Source organism: Callionymus lyra, chromosome 8 (assembly GCF_982586985.1).
Source record: "Callionymus lyra chromosome 8, fCalLyr1.hap1.1, whole genome shotgun sequence".
NCBI lineage: Eukaryota > Metazoa > Chordata > Actinopteri > Syngnathiformes > Callionymidae > Callionymus > Callionymus lyra.
The window spans coordinates 633,373-650,005 of record NC_141825.1 but is presented as its reverse complement, the minus strand read 5'-3'; the positions used below and the strand labels follow the sequence as shown (position 1 = coordinate 650,005).

The 16,633-nt window shown below is 36.3% G+C and overlaps 1 protein-coding gene across 1 annotated transcript in view; it reads right to left on the bottom strand.

The window, feature by feature from the left end:
• The window catches only part of grm8b (glutamate receptor, metabotropic 8b), a 161,188-nt gene that overhangs the window by 47,716 nt on the left and 96,839 nt on the right, over positions 1-16,633 (bottom strand). Inside the window, exon 7 of the mRNA XM_087796631.1 lies at positions 3,116-3,316. Within this exon, the coding sequence (XP_087652757.1) occupies positions 3,116-3,316 (201 nt within the window). The remainder of the gene's footprint in view (positions 1-3,115; positions 3,317-16,633) is intronic.

The window sequence follows — 16,633 nt, the reverse complement described above, 5'->3', positions numbered from 1 at the left end:
GGTATATAGAGAAATATTTGTAGAGCGACTAAGTCAGGGGAATCAGAAACAGGGTCAGTTCTTGGCTGAGGCTGCTGAGATCAATGCTCTGCTCTTTCAGACGCATTTGTCTAGCCTTTGGGTTGAGTGTACCTTGGTATTCCCAAAGTATGATGTGATTAGTAGCTAGTAAAGAGAACATTTCGGCCAAAGTTAAACCATTGTTGTGAAGGAACAATGTGTTATTGTTTATCCTTCTAGTAGTAGAATTATCTTCTTCTACAGAGTGGCTTGACTTTCCAATAAAATGAGGGTAAGGGATTTAATATTTTCTTGGGGTGGCTCTGATATCCTGTTTGAAACATTCTGGACTTATCCTATACTGATGTGTTCTGGGCACGTCCTCTACCAAGACAGACTAGAAGGAATGAAATACCCCAAAAATTGGCTGGAGCATCAAATTAAATGCTGAGAAATGGAAAAAGATCTTCTGGGCTTTCTTGTGCCTTATGACACACTGGTGGAAAGGCAACTAGCTAGATCCTTGACCATTTTCATGTGTATTAAAATCAAATACTGTTTTGGGACTTTTTATGATATTTCATTGTTTCTGTTATGATTAAATAGAAAAATGTTTACTGGAATGATCGCTTGATATTTTTCATTAGTTGATGCAATCGTTAACCTTGAAGTATAAAACAAGAAAGAAGGAAAGACATGATCAGCTTTAGCCTTGCAAAGTCTAAAGTAGAGAGAAAATCTGCCCGGAACAATTTGGTTCTTTATTCCAAAATTTAAATGACTGAAATTCTCTGAGCAACAAAAGGGAAGATGGCTCTTTGACTTGATGTTCAGCTTAGAGAGAAGAAAAATATGCTTTGTCAGAACCTTTTTGAGAACGAATGGTCGACCTTGAGTCTGCAGACATTTCAATTGCATCTTTAAAAGGGAAGACAGAATAAAAAAAGCCGCTTTCTAATTTAAGAAAATAAACTCAATTTGATCTTTACGATGGGCAACTGCAACTGTGCTAGTAATGTCTACTTTAGACTACCAGTTAAACTATTTAAGCCATAACATTAAGCTCTTTTATAACGCTTCCCCCAAACATGATTGTTTCAACAAATTTGCTGTTAAAATAAATGGCTTGATCTTCTAGACTGATTTCACCAAATATTGATTAATGGAATACTGATTCAAATCCAAAACTTCATAAAATACATAAATGTATTTATTGGTTTTAAACAAATGAGCAAAACCTTAGTTAATGGTTTGTATGCCAAGATCAGCAGAGATCCGTGCTGAGACTTTGGTTTCATTGTTGGGGAAATGGTTAAAACATTTGATTTCTATTTTTTGTTTTATAAATGTATATTTTAATGTTGTGTTCTCTGTTGGCACAACATAGTAAAAGTTAACTAGAAACAATACCATTTTACATTTTACACTGGTTTGAATATATGGCATTCTATTCATGCTGTTTTTTGTTCATATATTTTCTTCTGTTATTCAGTGACTCAAAGCTCTAACCCAACACAGAAGCCTGAGCTGTCGGAATTGAGGGAAAAAAAGACTTTTGCGACCCCCCAATTTTCTTAACTAAATCAGCCACTTTAATTAATAATGTCACTTCATAATCTCCCTCTTTTCTTTGTGTTTTGTTCTAGTTTAAATATTGGTTTTAAAGACATTTTGTGATTGTGTATTTTTAAATGTTGTTTGACGACAACAAAGACTATGGAGACTCATTCTGACTCATTTGACAGATATTAATGTGTGATAAAAAAAAAGGTTATGTATGCTGGCATATTTGTTCTAAATTAAAATATTCCAAAGATAATGTGTGAAGAAAAATATCTGAAATCTGAAAATGTCCTCTCTATTTTGATCACCAGGAAGTTAATGTTATTGAGTAGAAAACAATGACATAAAATGGCGAAGGATACTTTTTATATTTGACTGTAAATATAAACATTAAATATGATATATTATTTTTTATACATTTTTCATTTATGAGTCTCTGTGGTTTATTCAAAAATAATTTTCTTATTATTATTATTCTTTTTGATGCCATTGTGATCGTGCAAATGTGAAATAAGCTGTGTGAAAAATTAGGTTTGTTTCTGCTGACAGAATCATAAAGATTTTCCAGACATGTTTATTTTCTCATATAATTTTTAGACTCAAACGTTTGTTTTCTGTCGAGGGAATGGAGCCTCATACTAAATTGTCTCAATGCCCCACAAGTGAAACCGGCTGAAGTCATCTACACAAGATGCTGTTATGAGGATCAGCAGTACATTTGGAAGACACTAATACAGCATCCTCTTTTGTACAGGAGTCACATCAATCTAACTTTTTATCGAAAACTCCTTCCTTCTTCACTTGTCATTAAAACTCAGGAGATAAAACTGCAGCTGTGACAACAACTTAGTTTTAACCAGAGTCTGTTTTCAAACTGAAAAAAAGAAAAGTCCCTGCTTTATTGTTTTACCAGCACATCATCAGTCATCGATGTTTCACTTTGGTCGGAATAAACACTGGTGCAGCAGTGTATTGACTCATTGTAACAACAATGGAGCCTTTTATCTACACGCATACGGTTTAATTAAAGAAAAGAAAAGTATGTTTCCAGACATGCTGTTGCATTGTATTTTTGGTTTCCCGTGGTGTTGTGCTAATATTCTGACCCATAATTAAATTAATAATTCCATCAGGCAGTATGGGTGATGCATCTTATTTTCTATTCATAAATGTCTTGTCTGAACCTCCTCCGCTGCCAAACCTATTTGGCCTTTATTTTTGTCTGACAACAAAATCAATTATTTTAATTTAGATGTCAGCACCTTAGGCAGCGTTGTTTATGAAGGGACATTTTTCACACCTCTTTGGATCAGGACTTGCTCGTAAGAGCAGCTCATCAGTCAACTTCAGCAACACCGAGTGTGTAGCGATGTGTTGGGTTTTTTTTTTTAAGAAAGTGTCGAATACCTATAGTTCTCCGTAATTGTTTTTATTGATTCATTATCATGACACACCTCATCTTAGCAGATAAGCAACACAAGGTTCAATTTGTATTTTTCTAAGCCACCGGTGTTGTTATCCAAAACCCATAAAGAAATGTCACCATTCTTACCGTTAAAATTGACAGCACGGATATGGGCCAGGAGCTCTTTGCCATCGATGTTTGCCATGCGGGGGCAAAGACCTGGGTAGCCGGCACATTGCTCTCGATGCATCCGGTGAAGAGCATGAGCCATGGCGTACACCGCATCCATCACAAACTGAACCTTTCCTTCCTGCTCGTAAGTGGAGTCACGGCTAACTTTTTCCAGACCTGAAACAGACAGAGGCAAGTTTTGACGCACTTAAACTTATCTATATCAGAACATTTCAGAAAAAGCATCATTGAAGAAGAACGTAAAACTCTCATATTCTCTGAAGATGTTGCCGGATAAAATCCGCCTTAGACACACTGTACACAGCTCTTAATGTATGGTGAAAAAAACTCCCAGATTTGCAACAGAAGCCCTCCGTCTTGTACAAACTCTTGTTCAAAAAGCTGCTACGTTTAACTCCATAGACAACAAGAAAGTTCTAGAGCAACAATGGGAAGATGCTGCCCTGATGTAAACCTTGGCCAAGGATTCACAAATAGATACGAATAGGAAATCTAAAGCATCATTTCAATGTAGAGTATGATATGATAAATAATTGCTTTATTTGGTTATATACTTGTGAAAAAAAAATGTTGAAACTATACTATGTTCATTTTCGGAATACATTATGAACTGTGATAAACTGTTTCATCATTAAATGTAAGAACTTACTTATCTTAGAAACCACTTAACTTAGAAAGTGAACTTTCCACCGCAAATCATTTATGAATGGGATTAAGACAGCGTTACGTTCCTTCACTGACTCGTGCTGATTTATTTAAAAGGGGCAGAAAGTTTGACTGAACTTGAACTTTAAATTTATTGAAACCTTGAGTCAGACCTAATGTGATAGCCTGAAGATAACTGGAGATCCTTCATTGTAAAGGGAATCAAAAATGTTCACAATAGATTACTTACAGGGGAAGACTGGTGGATTAAAGGGTTACTAATGTGTAGATTTTAGGGTCTCTTAAATTGTTTCTCGGACCTCTATTGTACTGTGTCTGTTTGTACAAAACGTACTATTCATTGAAATATTTACATTAGAAACTATGGCTGGAGGACGAGTAAAACCATTTTTATGTCATAATGGACTTCGCACTCGTAACCTCTTGTTCGCTGAGATTTCAGACTTACTGCATCTTGGAGAGGAAGACTTGTCAAGACACGTGAGTCAGTACAGTTGAGGTATCACACTAATTACTCTCTAGGTTAAGACAAGGTTAGATTACTATACCATTAATGTTATATTTAGTTTAATTTTATTATGGTCTTTAATGCTTTTACATCTTCAATAACAGGCTAATGAAACCTCAGGGAACTCATTGTAGATTTTCAATAGACAACGTCTGGAAAAAACCTCTCAGCTTCCCACCCAAGTTAAAATATGCTTAAAGGCAAGAGCGTATGCTCCGAAAAGGTAATAAGGTAATACATTTGAGGCTGTGATTTATTTGAGTTTCTCTATTTTCATTTTCTCCGTGAACATTAAGGTGTCAGAGAAATGGCTGCCAGACCGAAAGCATCGTCGTACAGGATTATGAGTACATGAAATGGAACACATCTTCCCTAACTGATCCATTAACAAAAAAATACACATTTGGCTTTGCCTCATTAGCTCAGGATTAAATAACTGCCTCAAGAAGGCGTTGTCATCTTTTACAAAGGAAAGTTCTTCCCAAGTGTTCACTGAATAATTGCCTTTATTAGAGAACTGCGGCACTTTGTGAACACACTGCCTGCCGGGGGGCGTGAAGGAAACTAACTGCCGGACCCGACTCTCCATCAACAGTCTAGTCGTCTCTGAATTAATAGAAGCAAAGAAATGAAATCCAATTTAATTTTAAATAAGATGTGGGTGGTGGTGTTGGGAGGGGGTGTCCAAGGGGGCACATTTGCTCCAGTGGTGAAGAGTGATCACACGTCTGTACATGTGTTATGAATGATCCTGCCATTCAACCATTGCAGCAGAGATGAGATGGACGATGGAGCTGTAGAGGATTTTTGCTGGCTGTAGTGACCCTACACTGCTAAATATTTAAACATCACATAGCTTTATTATGATCAATTTCTTAAATTCTTTCACAGAAGCAGCATTTTTAGTTCATGAAAGTTGTAATTTAGAAGCAAGGGGAGGGATCGATTGTGTGCGAACATATTTATAGATGTAAGGGAAGATTTACTTTACTGGTCATACTAAAACATATGTGCCAAGACTTTAATGGATTGGGAAATAACTTTTTGCGTCTCATGAACTGAGTGTGTGATTTATTACAAATGAAAGTGTCTAAATCAGTGGTCGCATGTTTGCTAGTCGTCAGTTGTGTGAGTTTGGAGAAAAGGACACATTTTCCAATGTGACCAAACATCCACTGAGCCTTCATTACAAACACACAAACTCAGAGAGAGTTCAAGTAATGTTTTATGCATTTTTATATCAACATTATAACAACAGTTCAGCACTGCAGAAGTGCACATCCCCTTCCTTTGTGCTGGAGGTTTGTGTCAACACGAGAAGAAAGCACTCACTTCTAAACCAGAATCTCTATTGTTGATTCTGCTGCACAATAAAGCAAACTTGAAACAGGCTCATTTTTCTTTAGATATATTACTAAAATTCTTATTTGTTTTTTTTAATGAAATCATAACAAATAAATATCACCTAGATTTCACATTTGATATTCCAAAAATTTCGTTGACCGAAATAAATAGTTGGAATATTCAATATCCATAATTGTAATATCCTTCCTTTCACAAAGCTTCAGAAAGCTTTAATATACAGTATATATATACATATATATATATATATATGTATATATATATATATGTATATATATTTATTTATATATACTGTATATTTATATATATATATAAGCAACAAAGCTTTCCGAAGCTCTGTGAAAGGAAATCTATAATTCCATTAGGTACCCTTTTTTCGCCAAACTAGCTGCAAACTGTAAAATATGCTAACTCTGATGAAAATAAGCAACTCCAACAACTTTCAGGCACTTTTCATTTGCACAGCACTTTTAGTAATTCCCCGGAAACTCATTGTTCAACATTCCGTGCAACTAACTAGATTGTGCTCACAAAATACTTTTGCAAATTGGAACTAAATTAAAAGAGACCCAATTTGTTTCTTTATAGTAAGAAATATGACTTGAGAACACACTTTAATGCTTTATAAATCCTAAAATAGTTGAGTGATGGATCAATAAACATTCTTGGGCAAACAGAACATAAAAAAATATTCACCCTGCGTCGAAAATTGCCGTTATGCTTCAACATTTCTGTGAAATTAAGATATTAAACATGTGTTTCAGAGCCCAAATTCCTTTCCGTACAAAAATAACTTTTTCAAATCTATCAATATTTTAACTCCTGATGTTTCATTGAGAGGGCGAGTGCATCTGATGTCTATAGATTATAAATAAAAAATGAGTCCCCAGAACAGAAATTAGATAAGTGAAACATTTATGAAAGGCAACTTCATTATTTAGATGGATCGTGGAATGGGAACAATATAAAATGCAACTCCAAAGAGTCGTCATCTGATCAAAGGTGTCAACAAGTCACTCAGTGAACCCAAATCTCTGGAGTTGACTTAGCAAGCTTAAAGAAAATGTAATCACTATTTCATTTGAGTTGTATTTTAACATTATCAAATGAAAAAGGATAAAGACAGATGAACTCACAGAAGGATGGGCAACTGTATAATTGATGATGAAGATAGGGCTGGTGATCAAATTCACTCTACTGAACATAAAGATTACATTGATGAAACATTTATTGTTGCACGTTGTATTTCACATGTCTAACTACTTTATAATCACTCTGGGATTCTTACAGTGTTTAAGGTGATTTAATCTTTCTAATGGTGGTCATTGATAAAGTAGTGTAAGGAAATGACAACTTTACTGTAATCAATCATCTAGATTTAACACACATTTAAAATAGTCACTTGATTAACTGATAATCTTTTATATTTAAGTCATATTAAATAATCATTGTCTTGCATTGCATTCACTTAAACTAAACTCAAACTACTCAGGTTCACATTCACAGGGCAGGCCACACAAAGAAAGATTAAACAATCCTAGATTCCCAGCAAGTCTGTGGACACTGGGAACAGTTTCTCTACAGAAGACAACAACCTTTGGTAAATTTCTACGACGCTCACGTGCGGCGGCCATCTTAGAATCAAGTGTTTACAGTTACTGACCAATCCTACATGTACAATTGACTAGAGGCGTTAACCTGAATATTCTACTATAAAGATCCACCATTTTGTGAGATCTTTGCGTTCATAGCAAGCATATGGTATGAAACATTAACTATTATTTGTCAGAACACTCATGTGTAGAGATGGGCTGATGAAGCTTCATGAAGCAGTGTCATGTTGTTCAGAAGTCAGTAGGTGGCGCCATCAGTTTAAAAATGATCCAATGTTTTATTACACCAGTTTAATATAAAGGAAATTAGTGCAGAGACCGCCATCTAGTGGATTCTGAAAATAATGAAAATGCTTCATGAAGCCTCATCAGAGCATCACTAGTCTTACTAATGCTGTGTTTTATAATGCAATGTTTTCTTTTTTCCTTTATTTAACGATAACATAAGGTATGACATGCCTTCAACCATCATATTTCCTGGGGCTTCATCAATATCTATTGCGAAATAAACATTTTTAAATATGTATATCTATTTTTTGCTATTCTATTAGATTAACTGTAGTTGTCCTACATCTACTGATCACTGTTTTATTTGCATTTAAATTCTCCCTGAATTGTAATGACTTTCAATGAGAGTGACAAATACCTGTGAAATTTAAATTTCCTCGTTTGTAGTAATCATCGCTGTGTTCAGCGACACAGAGGCCACAGTGTAGTCTGCTACCCTTTTAGCAAACGAGCCTTGATGATCGATGATGATGGTGAAATTGACTGAGGTGAAGCAGACAGCTTCATCACAGCTGCTGACATTTCATTTACACACACTAACTGGATAAATCTAATTCTTGCTTCTGTTTGTGTTTCCTCGCCTCTTGCAGGCATCCTTCTGTTTCAATTAGACGTGGAAATTAGATCAAATCAAAGCAAAGTGACGTAGCAACCAGCTGTGGCGTCTAGCTCTCTTCACTACATTTACAATAATGGACTGATTCCAATGACATTCATCAACGGCAGAAGCACTTATTAAGCATGTCTCCACTGCTCAGAGTATTATACCCGACTTACTTATTATATATATATGCATAAGTGTGTGTTAATGTGGACTGAATAAGTACGTCGGGTATAATTATATATACAGAATAAGGATATTTGCATAAAAATAGAAAGAAAGAAGAGGTTGTAAAAAGGTTAGAAAATTATGTTTTTTTTAACTAAGCAAACACATCTTACATTGACAAAATAAATATACATATCTGGAGTCAGCAAACACGTTTCACAAAGAAAAAAATATATATATGCTCCTGTGGTAAACTCCAAAGCAAAGTCCTTTAACACTGACGATTCTCCTTTTTTTAAACTTACATAAAGGTGTCATGAAGTATTTGGTTGTTTTCTACATATTCCAGATAACATCCTGGTACATATAGAATTGGAAGCCATCTAGAGGCAGGTGGCTATAAAACTGTGGATCACAAAATCAACATGAATTGGCAGAGAGGTGTTTTTTTATTTTTTTGCTTTTGGACACCTTTAATCAGAGTGAACTTTTATTTGTAGCCACCGTGAGTGTAACCCATGGTAGCAAAGTGAAAACTCTCCAAAGGCAAATAGCCTCCTTCTGTGTCTTGATTGATGGGTGTTATCTTTCTTGCAACCATTGTGTGTCATTCCATCGTTTTAACTTTGTGGTGGTGTTCCTTGGGCTTGGCGCAAGTGTGCATGCCTACTCACATCAGTATGTGTGAATGGTTGAATTTCCCCTCGCGGGACTAATAAGGGATTCTATATTATGAGTCATAGCCACAGATGGCAAAATAATCTTCGCTTTCTCTAAAATGCTATATTTAAAAAGGACAAATATTTACTAATATGTTTGAGTTTCATTGTATACATCAAAGAATTCATTCACCTCTGACATAAGTCTACTGAGGCAATTTTCACCTCGAAATGGAGTCCAATGGTCAGCAAAGTCCAAGAGATTTTGCCCATGATCATGAATTGCTTTTGCAGTAAAGCTCAATTGGATTGATTTATACACAGTCTAAGTGAAACACCTTGCTATAGAAATACCTTTTTGTTAAACACTCATTGAATAATTGTCAGTAAAAAAAAAAAGTTGTTAAAAATGTAAATGTATTTTATATACCTAGTCAGTGGCCCTGTCCTGTTAATTGATTTGACTTTTGGAATGATTCGGAGATGCATTCATCAATTGTTGCTGGAATGTCTCACATGAACAGATCATTGATTTTTTGTAAACTATGTTTGGGCCGAGGAAGATATCTCTGGAACTAGAGAACCACATATCCACAGCAGTATATATCACATGACCAACTAACTTCATTCTGGTCCTGACTTATCAGTGTTTTGGTGATTCGGAACTGTAAGTTAAAGTGTTGCTTTTGGATTAAAATAATGTGAATCATATGTTGTATTAACACATACATGTATTAATAACCTTCATTTGTAAAATTAATTAAAACGCTCCTGGAACACCTCCAAAGGTAAGCGCCCAGGGAACATCCTCAAGAGATGCCCGAACCACCTCATTTAAAGCAGCGGCTCTACTCCGAGTCTCTCCCAAGTCACAGAACTTCTCACCCTATCTCTAAGGGAGACGCCCTCCACCTGTCGAAGGAAACTCATTTCAGCCGTTTGTATCCGAGATCTCGCTCTCTCCGTCATGAACCAAAGCTCATGACCGTAGGTGAGGGTGGGGGACAAAGACTGATCGGTAAATAGAGAGCTTTGCCTTTTGGCTCAGCTCTCTCTACGCACAACAGTGCGGTAGAGCGAATGCAATACAGCCCCTGCTGCACAAATTCGCTGACCAATCTCCAATTCCTGAAAACCCTCAAGCGAGAACAAGAAACCTAAGATACTTAAATTTCTCCACTTGAGGCAAAGGCTCAGTCCCAATCCATCTTTTTCCAGCTGAGAACCATAGCCTCAGATTTAGAGCCGCTTCACATTCAGACACATACCGATCCAGCGAAAGCTGGAGGTCACAGTGTGATGAAGCCATGATAACCAAATCATCCGCAAAAAGCAGCTATCGGATCATCAGGCCACCAAACTGCAAACCTCCCCCCCCCCCCCAGAGCTGCACCTCAAAATCCTGTCCATGAAAACCAGAAACAGGACTTGAGACAAAGCACATCCCTGACGGATTCCCCACCGGGAATACATCAGATTCGCACACAAATCCCACTGCGCGAATACAGTGATTGAAACTTTTTAACGACTTTTACTGCAAATCAGATGCAAAGAATATACTCCTACCTATATACTACAGCTGCAAGACAAGAGCTTAAAATAAAGTCAAAAGTATAGACATACGAGCAGACACATCTAATGAACATACATGTTTCCTTTTCACACGTTTATTTCATATCATCAATATTTTGTGTGGTTGCCAAAAACGAAATAGTTTACTTCAACGTCTTGCATTTTGAAGCTTACGAATCACAGAAACCTCTCCAAGCCATTCTCACCTTCATGCTTAATACATCTTGACCTCTGGGGGAGTGGATGTTCACGATGAACCGTGAGGCTCATTTCAGTCTAATTTTCAGCACTGCTCAAATGAGCTAATAAAAGGACATCGCTTAGATCTCAAGGGAGGTTTCTGAAAGGATGTGACCATAGACTAAAAGCCACCATAATTAAAGATGTTGTGGTGTCTCACTAGAAAGTAGACGCTACATTCTGGATGTTCCAGTTCATCTATAGAGGGGAGTCATTGCAGAAGGCATTCTGTGGATGTACAGTCAACAGGGAGAAGACAGCAGGGAGAGCTGTGTTGTTCTGTATAGTGGTGGTTAACACAGCATGTCACTGTGTCTGGCTCCTGCAGTAGCAGCAATATGACCACAGTAGCCCTTCATGATTCCTCTGGTGTGTAAGAACATCAGTTGGAATCATATTTGAGAAGTTTGTCCTATCCATGATCAATAATGTTTTAATATCAGTGTTCAAAGGCCATCTACAAAACAATTGTCATCATGACCGGAGTACATTTATCTGTCTGCTAATGGGATTCAATTTGTCTTATAGAGGAGGCCAACAACAGAGAAATGACCTTTCTTGATATTAACCAACCCTGCAGGGAACAAATCAATGGTTAACATCTTGATTGATGATTGATACTTACAGTCCCTTAAGTCTTCAAATGTGCAGTATGAATATATTGTTTGTAAGTAACCTTTGCACTGGATAAAGTCACACGTGTACATGGAATCTTTTACGACACTATAATTACTGAATACATTTTAGATGTAGTACTCTTCCTCTAGTTGAAATATGGGGATTGATGATTTCCTGTATACCGTGGTGACACTGGGACACTTTCCCCTGTGTACTGGGTGATGGAGCAGCATCTCCCGGCCTCAGGCCACTGTGGCTCATGGATATTTAATTATCCTAATTAATTACTATTAATAAGGGAACCTCCCCACCCTGCCCTCTGGAGGGATTAAACTGATGGTGCACTAATCTCTGACTGCAAGAAGCTTTGGTTTTTTGCTGTGGGACTTCAAACTATAAGCTGTAAACATGATGTCTAACACTAATGCACTGTGTGAGCGTGACCACAGTCAAGGTGAAGTTTAACCATTTTTATTATTATTATCATTATTATCTATGGGTCAAGGTGACCCGGTGGCCCAAAAAAATGGTATCCCAGATGGACCCTCCTGGTTTCCAAAATTAAATTAATAAAAACATATGCATTGGTGGGGGTTGTTCATCTTGACCCTGAGGCAACACAATAATATAAAATATATATTTATTTGAGTATGAGCTGTTTAGTACTGAGAAAATAAGGATTATTACAAATTAACTGTTATTATTTATAAAAAAAATGTTGTTGCTGCGGCGCTCTAGTATGGGCTTGATAAAAAAATAAATAATAATAATAATAAACACAAAATAATTGTGTTTTATTTTTCATCCACATATTGCATACAATTATGATATTTTTCTATGTGCATCAAAACATTGCTGTAGTGTGATGTAAGTCGAGTGAAGTGGATGATTTAAAATCAGTAAAGATTTGTGGATAGTTAATGAATCAGGAAGGGGGAAGTAATGGAAAAGAGACAGTTGATAATTATGATATGATAACATATTTTCATAATTATTTATACAGGAGGCGATAATGACTTCAACCCGAAACCTCCAACACGCTCAACTAATTCTGAATGAATATAAACTGCTTAGTTTGGCCAAAATGTGCAAAATATACAGATAATGTGTTTTTCCAATGAAAGAAATAGCAATACTAATTAAAATGTGCAGAAAAATATATGCATCTTTTTTTTTTTGTTTTGTTGTGCTTTTTTTTCACAAAATTTATGGTACATTATTGTCTGCACACCTATAAAACTTTCTCAATTCTGACAAGTTTAGATACTTCTCTAAGCTCATTTGTTGCTATTGTGTTGACTTTTCTAGCGATGTTGATTTAGTTTAAAAACTTTTATAACAAACAAAGAACCCTTTTTTGAGAAACACAATAGATATATGGTATCGCACACATGCACATTTGTGCGAGATTACAGCCTTATTTTAATCTCACAAATCTATGGAAACGATGACTTCGACACAGGAAGGGAAGACCCAAGTTTTAGACTTTAGGCCATGAAGGGCCAAGTCAAATTTCTGATGTATATACAGTATAAGGATCAGCAACTAATTTAGTTTGGAGAGCTCACCCTCAAATATAACATTTCCACAAAGCATTTTTTTCAAATTCGAAGTTTAATTAAATCTAAACAAAATGCTAGGTTGGTTCTTTCCCCTGACCCTGTTAGTAAAACTCATTGTATGGGACTTGCATACTAAGGTACAAATATCTCTTTTATATAAATGATTTGTTAATAGGTGCAAAGAATCATCAGTAACGCCATCACAAGCATGGAGAAAGGATTTCAATGAAGATGTGAATGAAGTTTAATGAAAGGAGGCAGTGAATTCTAACCTCAAAAAAGATCAAACCATTGCTAAACATTTGTTTTCTTGAAGCAAAACAATGTACTGCTCTTTCATGGAAGAATGTGGTTCCTTGCGGAATCTCTCAATGGCTCAAAAGAATGACTTTCTACGTGGACAATTTGATTTTTTTTATAACTTGAATACGTATTACCATAGAAGTGCTTTGTTTGTTTTTTTTACCTACTTCTATACTTTTTCAAGACTATCCCATGAAATAACTTCAGCAGTGACATCGACAATAGCAACAGTAGTGAAACAGAATTTTAACATAGCAGTGGGAGTCTATAACAGTCCGTGTAATGGACCTGTGTGGTGTCTGTGTTTGTGTGTGGGTGTGTAGATGAGGGTATGAAGCTCACTTTGCATGCAAGAAGAAGGGATGACAGTTAGTTTTTGTTCCCTGAGGCCTCTGGAGCATGAGCAGTGACGCATGATGAAACTCATGTTGTTCCTGATAGGGTGAGTGTAATGAGAGAATTACAAAAGTTGTCTTTTTCACTGGAAGCGCTTGTCGCGGATGGTGCTCATTTTCCATTATTAAGTAGCTTCAACAGATGGCAATCCTACTCTTATTCCTATAGGGGACACTGATGCATGACAAACAACTATTTGTTTATTTACTAATGTACATTATCTGTATGTTCCTTTAGTAGAAAATAAAAGACTGCAATTAAAAAATATATAACTATTAAAACTATCCTTTTCTTTCAAACTCATTCTCTCTAGTGTTTAATATATTTGATACATTGATTGTATAGTTAAACATAAAGTCAATTGTTATCATTTAATTATCTGAATTGTTCAACAAAAAATAAATGTAGATGTAGATGTCCCAAAAACACAAACTCTGTCCTCTTTCTGTGCCACCAGCAGTCAGCATTCATAAGCTCGTGTTCTAAGAAAAACAAAGACTAGCTGTAAAAAAAAGATCCACTTGATCCGTGCAGTTAAGAGTCTCTAATGACACAAATGAGGTTATATTTGGATCGTGGGAGGAAGTTGAATGGAGCAGGAACACCTTTTCAAATTTGGAGAGAAGAAGATAAGATAATCATTTCTTGACCTTGTTTTTTTTTTCCTCCTTTTTCTTTTTCGTTTTTAAACAAATCTACTCCTCAGTCACAGGTGCCAGAGTCAACTTCAACCTTATACCAAACCTGAACTGCTGCAGGGTATTAAATCTATCAAGCACAAAGAAAGAAGTATAATTTGTGTAACAGTGGAAGTCCATCATGTCCACAGTCTCTAAATGAGTCTGGCTTCCTGAACATGGTCACTGAACTTCCCAAAACTTCCCTTAAAAGCAAACTAAAAACAGTTCAAACCTGGTTATCCCCACTGCTGTGCTTCAAGATAAATAAATCATTGTTCAGAAGGAAACTTTATCTGACTCAATACTCCGTAAACTATTATTGTGCTTGAAGGCCTTTCAGCACTTTCAACCGCTCGGATAGAATCGTTCCGAAGACACACCCACGAGTCAGACACTGACCTGCTTGCTCAGCTGTCTGTTTGTTAGGAGGACTGCTGCAGCTCCGAAACTCAATCTGCAGCTTCTAACAAAATCAGAGACATTCTGACAGCAGCAAACTGAGGAAACTTGTCGGCGGAGCTCAGGTAATGACGCAGGGTCTTATCAGCGGGGCAGCCGAGGAGCCTCCATTCCTCAGCACTGTCTAAGAAGCACTTGTGTTCATTTACCGTCCGCAAATCCTGTTTAGCATGTCCAACATGTTTTGTAAAGGATCCGACCCTCTGTGGCGCAGTGTTTAACAGAAGTCATCCTGAATCAGGTGGGATTACCTTCTCTGCCATCAGCACAACACGCTGATGAAGGAGGACAAGAAAAGGAGAGAGTGGGCCTCTGGGGATATTTGAAGCTTCTAACTCGACATTCCCGCTTTTAAGCAAGTTTGAAAGAATTTCATCAAAGCGTGTGTTCTTTGCTGACCCCAACATTATCTGGTTGCTAAGTAAATCTTTATTTGGATCAGATGCTTACTTTATTTGTATCATTTTATTTGTGTTATAATAAACTCTTGTTAATGTAATCCTTGTATTTTCCCTTTCAGTGAAAATTATTACATAACATTTTCTACTACATGTCATTAGGTCAAGGGCAAGGCTAGGATTAATTTAGGACATGTCATTTTATCTTTTTTCTGTGATAATTTTGGTCATGGACAAACAAGTTTTAATTAAATTCCCTTATGGTTGAAGTAATGAAGGGATTTTATTATTTTCTGGCAAGAAAAACAAGGTAACCCACCCAACTAGAGGAGCTTCTCTTTTGTTGTAAACTATTGAACGTGCAGACCGTAGCGACAATTCTGGAGCTTTGACGACATTGCAGTTACATTGATCTACAGTGGGGCAGGGAAACACAAATAATTGCAAATCCAATCCAAGTCTTCCTGCTTTGAAGTGCAACTAATTTGTTGATTTAAGTGTCTCTTAAATAGATCTTGGACCTCTATTGTACTCATCAGTATTTGTCAGTTTGTACAACACTCTTATTAAACTGAAATAGTTACATTATAAAATGTGCTTAAGCCCCGCCCACTGAAAACACTTGCTTTTCTGGAGATTAAATGTTGTTTACCATAACTGCTGTGATTGGTGAAGCATCAAGGTTTGTTACCTCACATCATCAATCCCAAAATTTCTACCTCCAAGGGACTTATTGTAGAAACAAAGCGGGGTGTGATTACAGCTGGCTGGAGTGAAGACCATTATTATAATGCTGAATGATCATGATGAGAGACTTGAGTCAGGAGAGTTGAGTTTTTACATTAGTTTCTCTTTAAAGTTCCGCTGATAAAAATCATTCACATTCTCATTATTTTGTTGCTCTGCGATAATAATTTTAAAAAAACACACCTTTAACCTTGTCATAGTTTTATAAAGTTTAAAAGTAGGAGAGTAACACACACACAAAAAAAAAATCTGCTGAAGAGATATAAAAGTAAAAGTTGAATATGCTTAAAGCCTTATAAGGTTTTCATTAAAAGTCAATCAGTTATTTCATAGGGACAGCAAAGGCTTGTATTTGTGAAAGGTTTTACAAATGTTTACAAATTAGTAACTGCATCTGTACGATGATCCTGAACTGTGTAACTCAATTTTCAAATGTTTTATGAGTATATTTTGGAAATTACACAATTATACATTTAGTAACACATTGTAAATAGAGGTTTGCGGGCCACATAAAGAAAAATCTTTCACACATTTGTGATTCTTTTAAAACAATAATAGTCTCATAGGTTTGGGGAAACATTTTAAGAGGCCGGACTCAGATGGTTTGGACATAACGAGGAGAAACAAGGTACA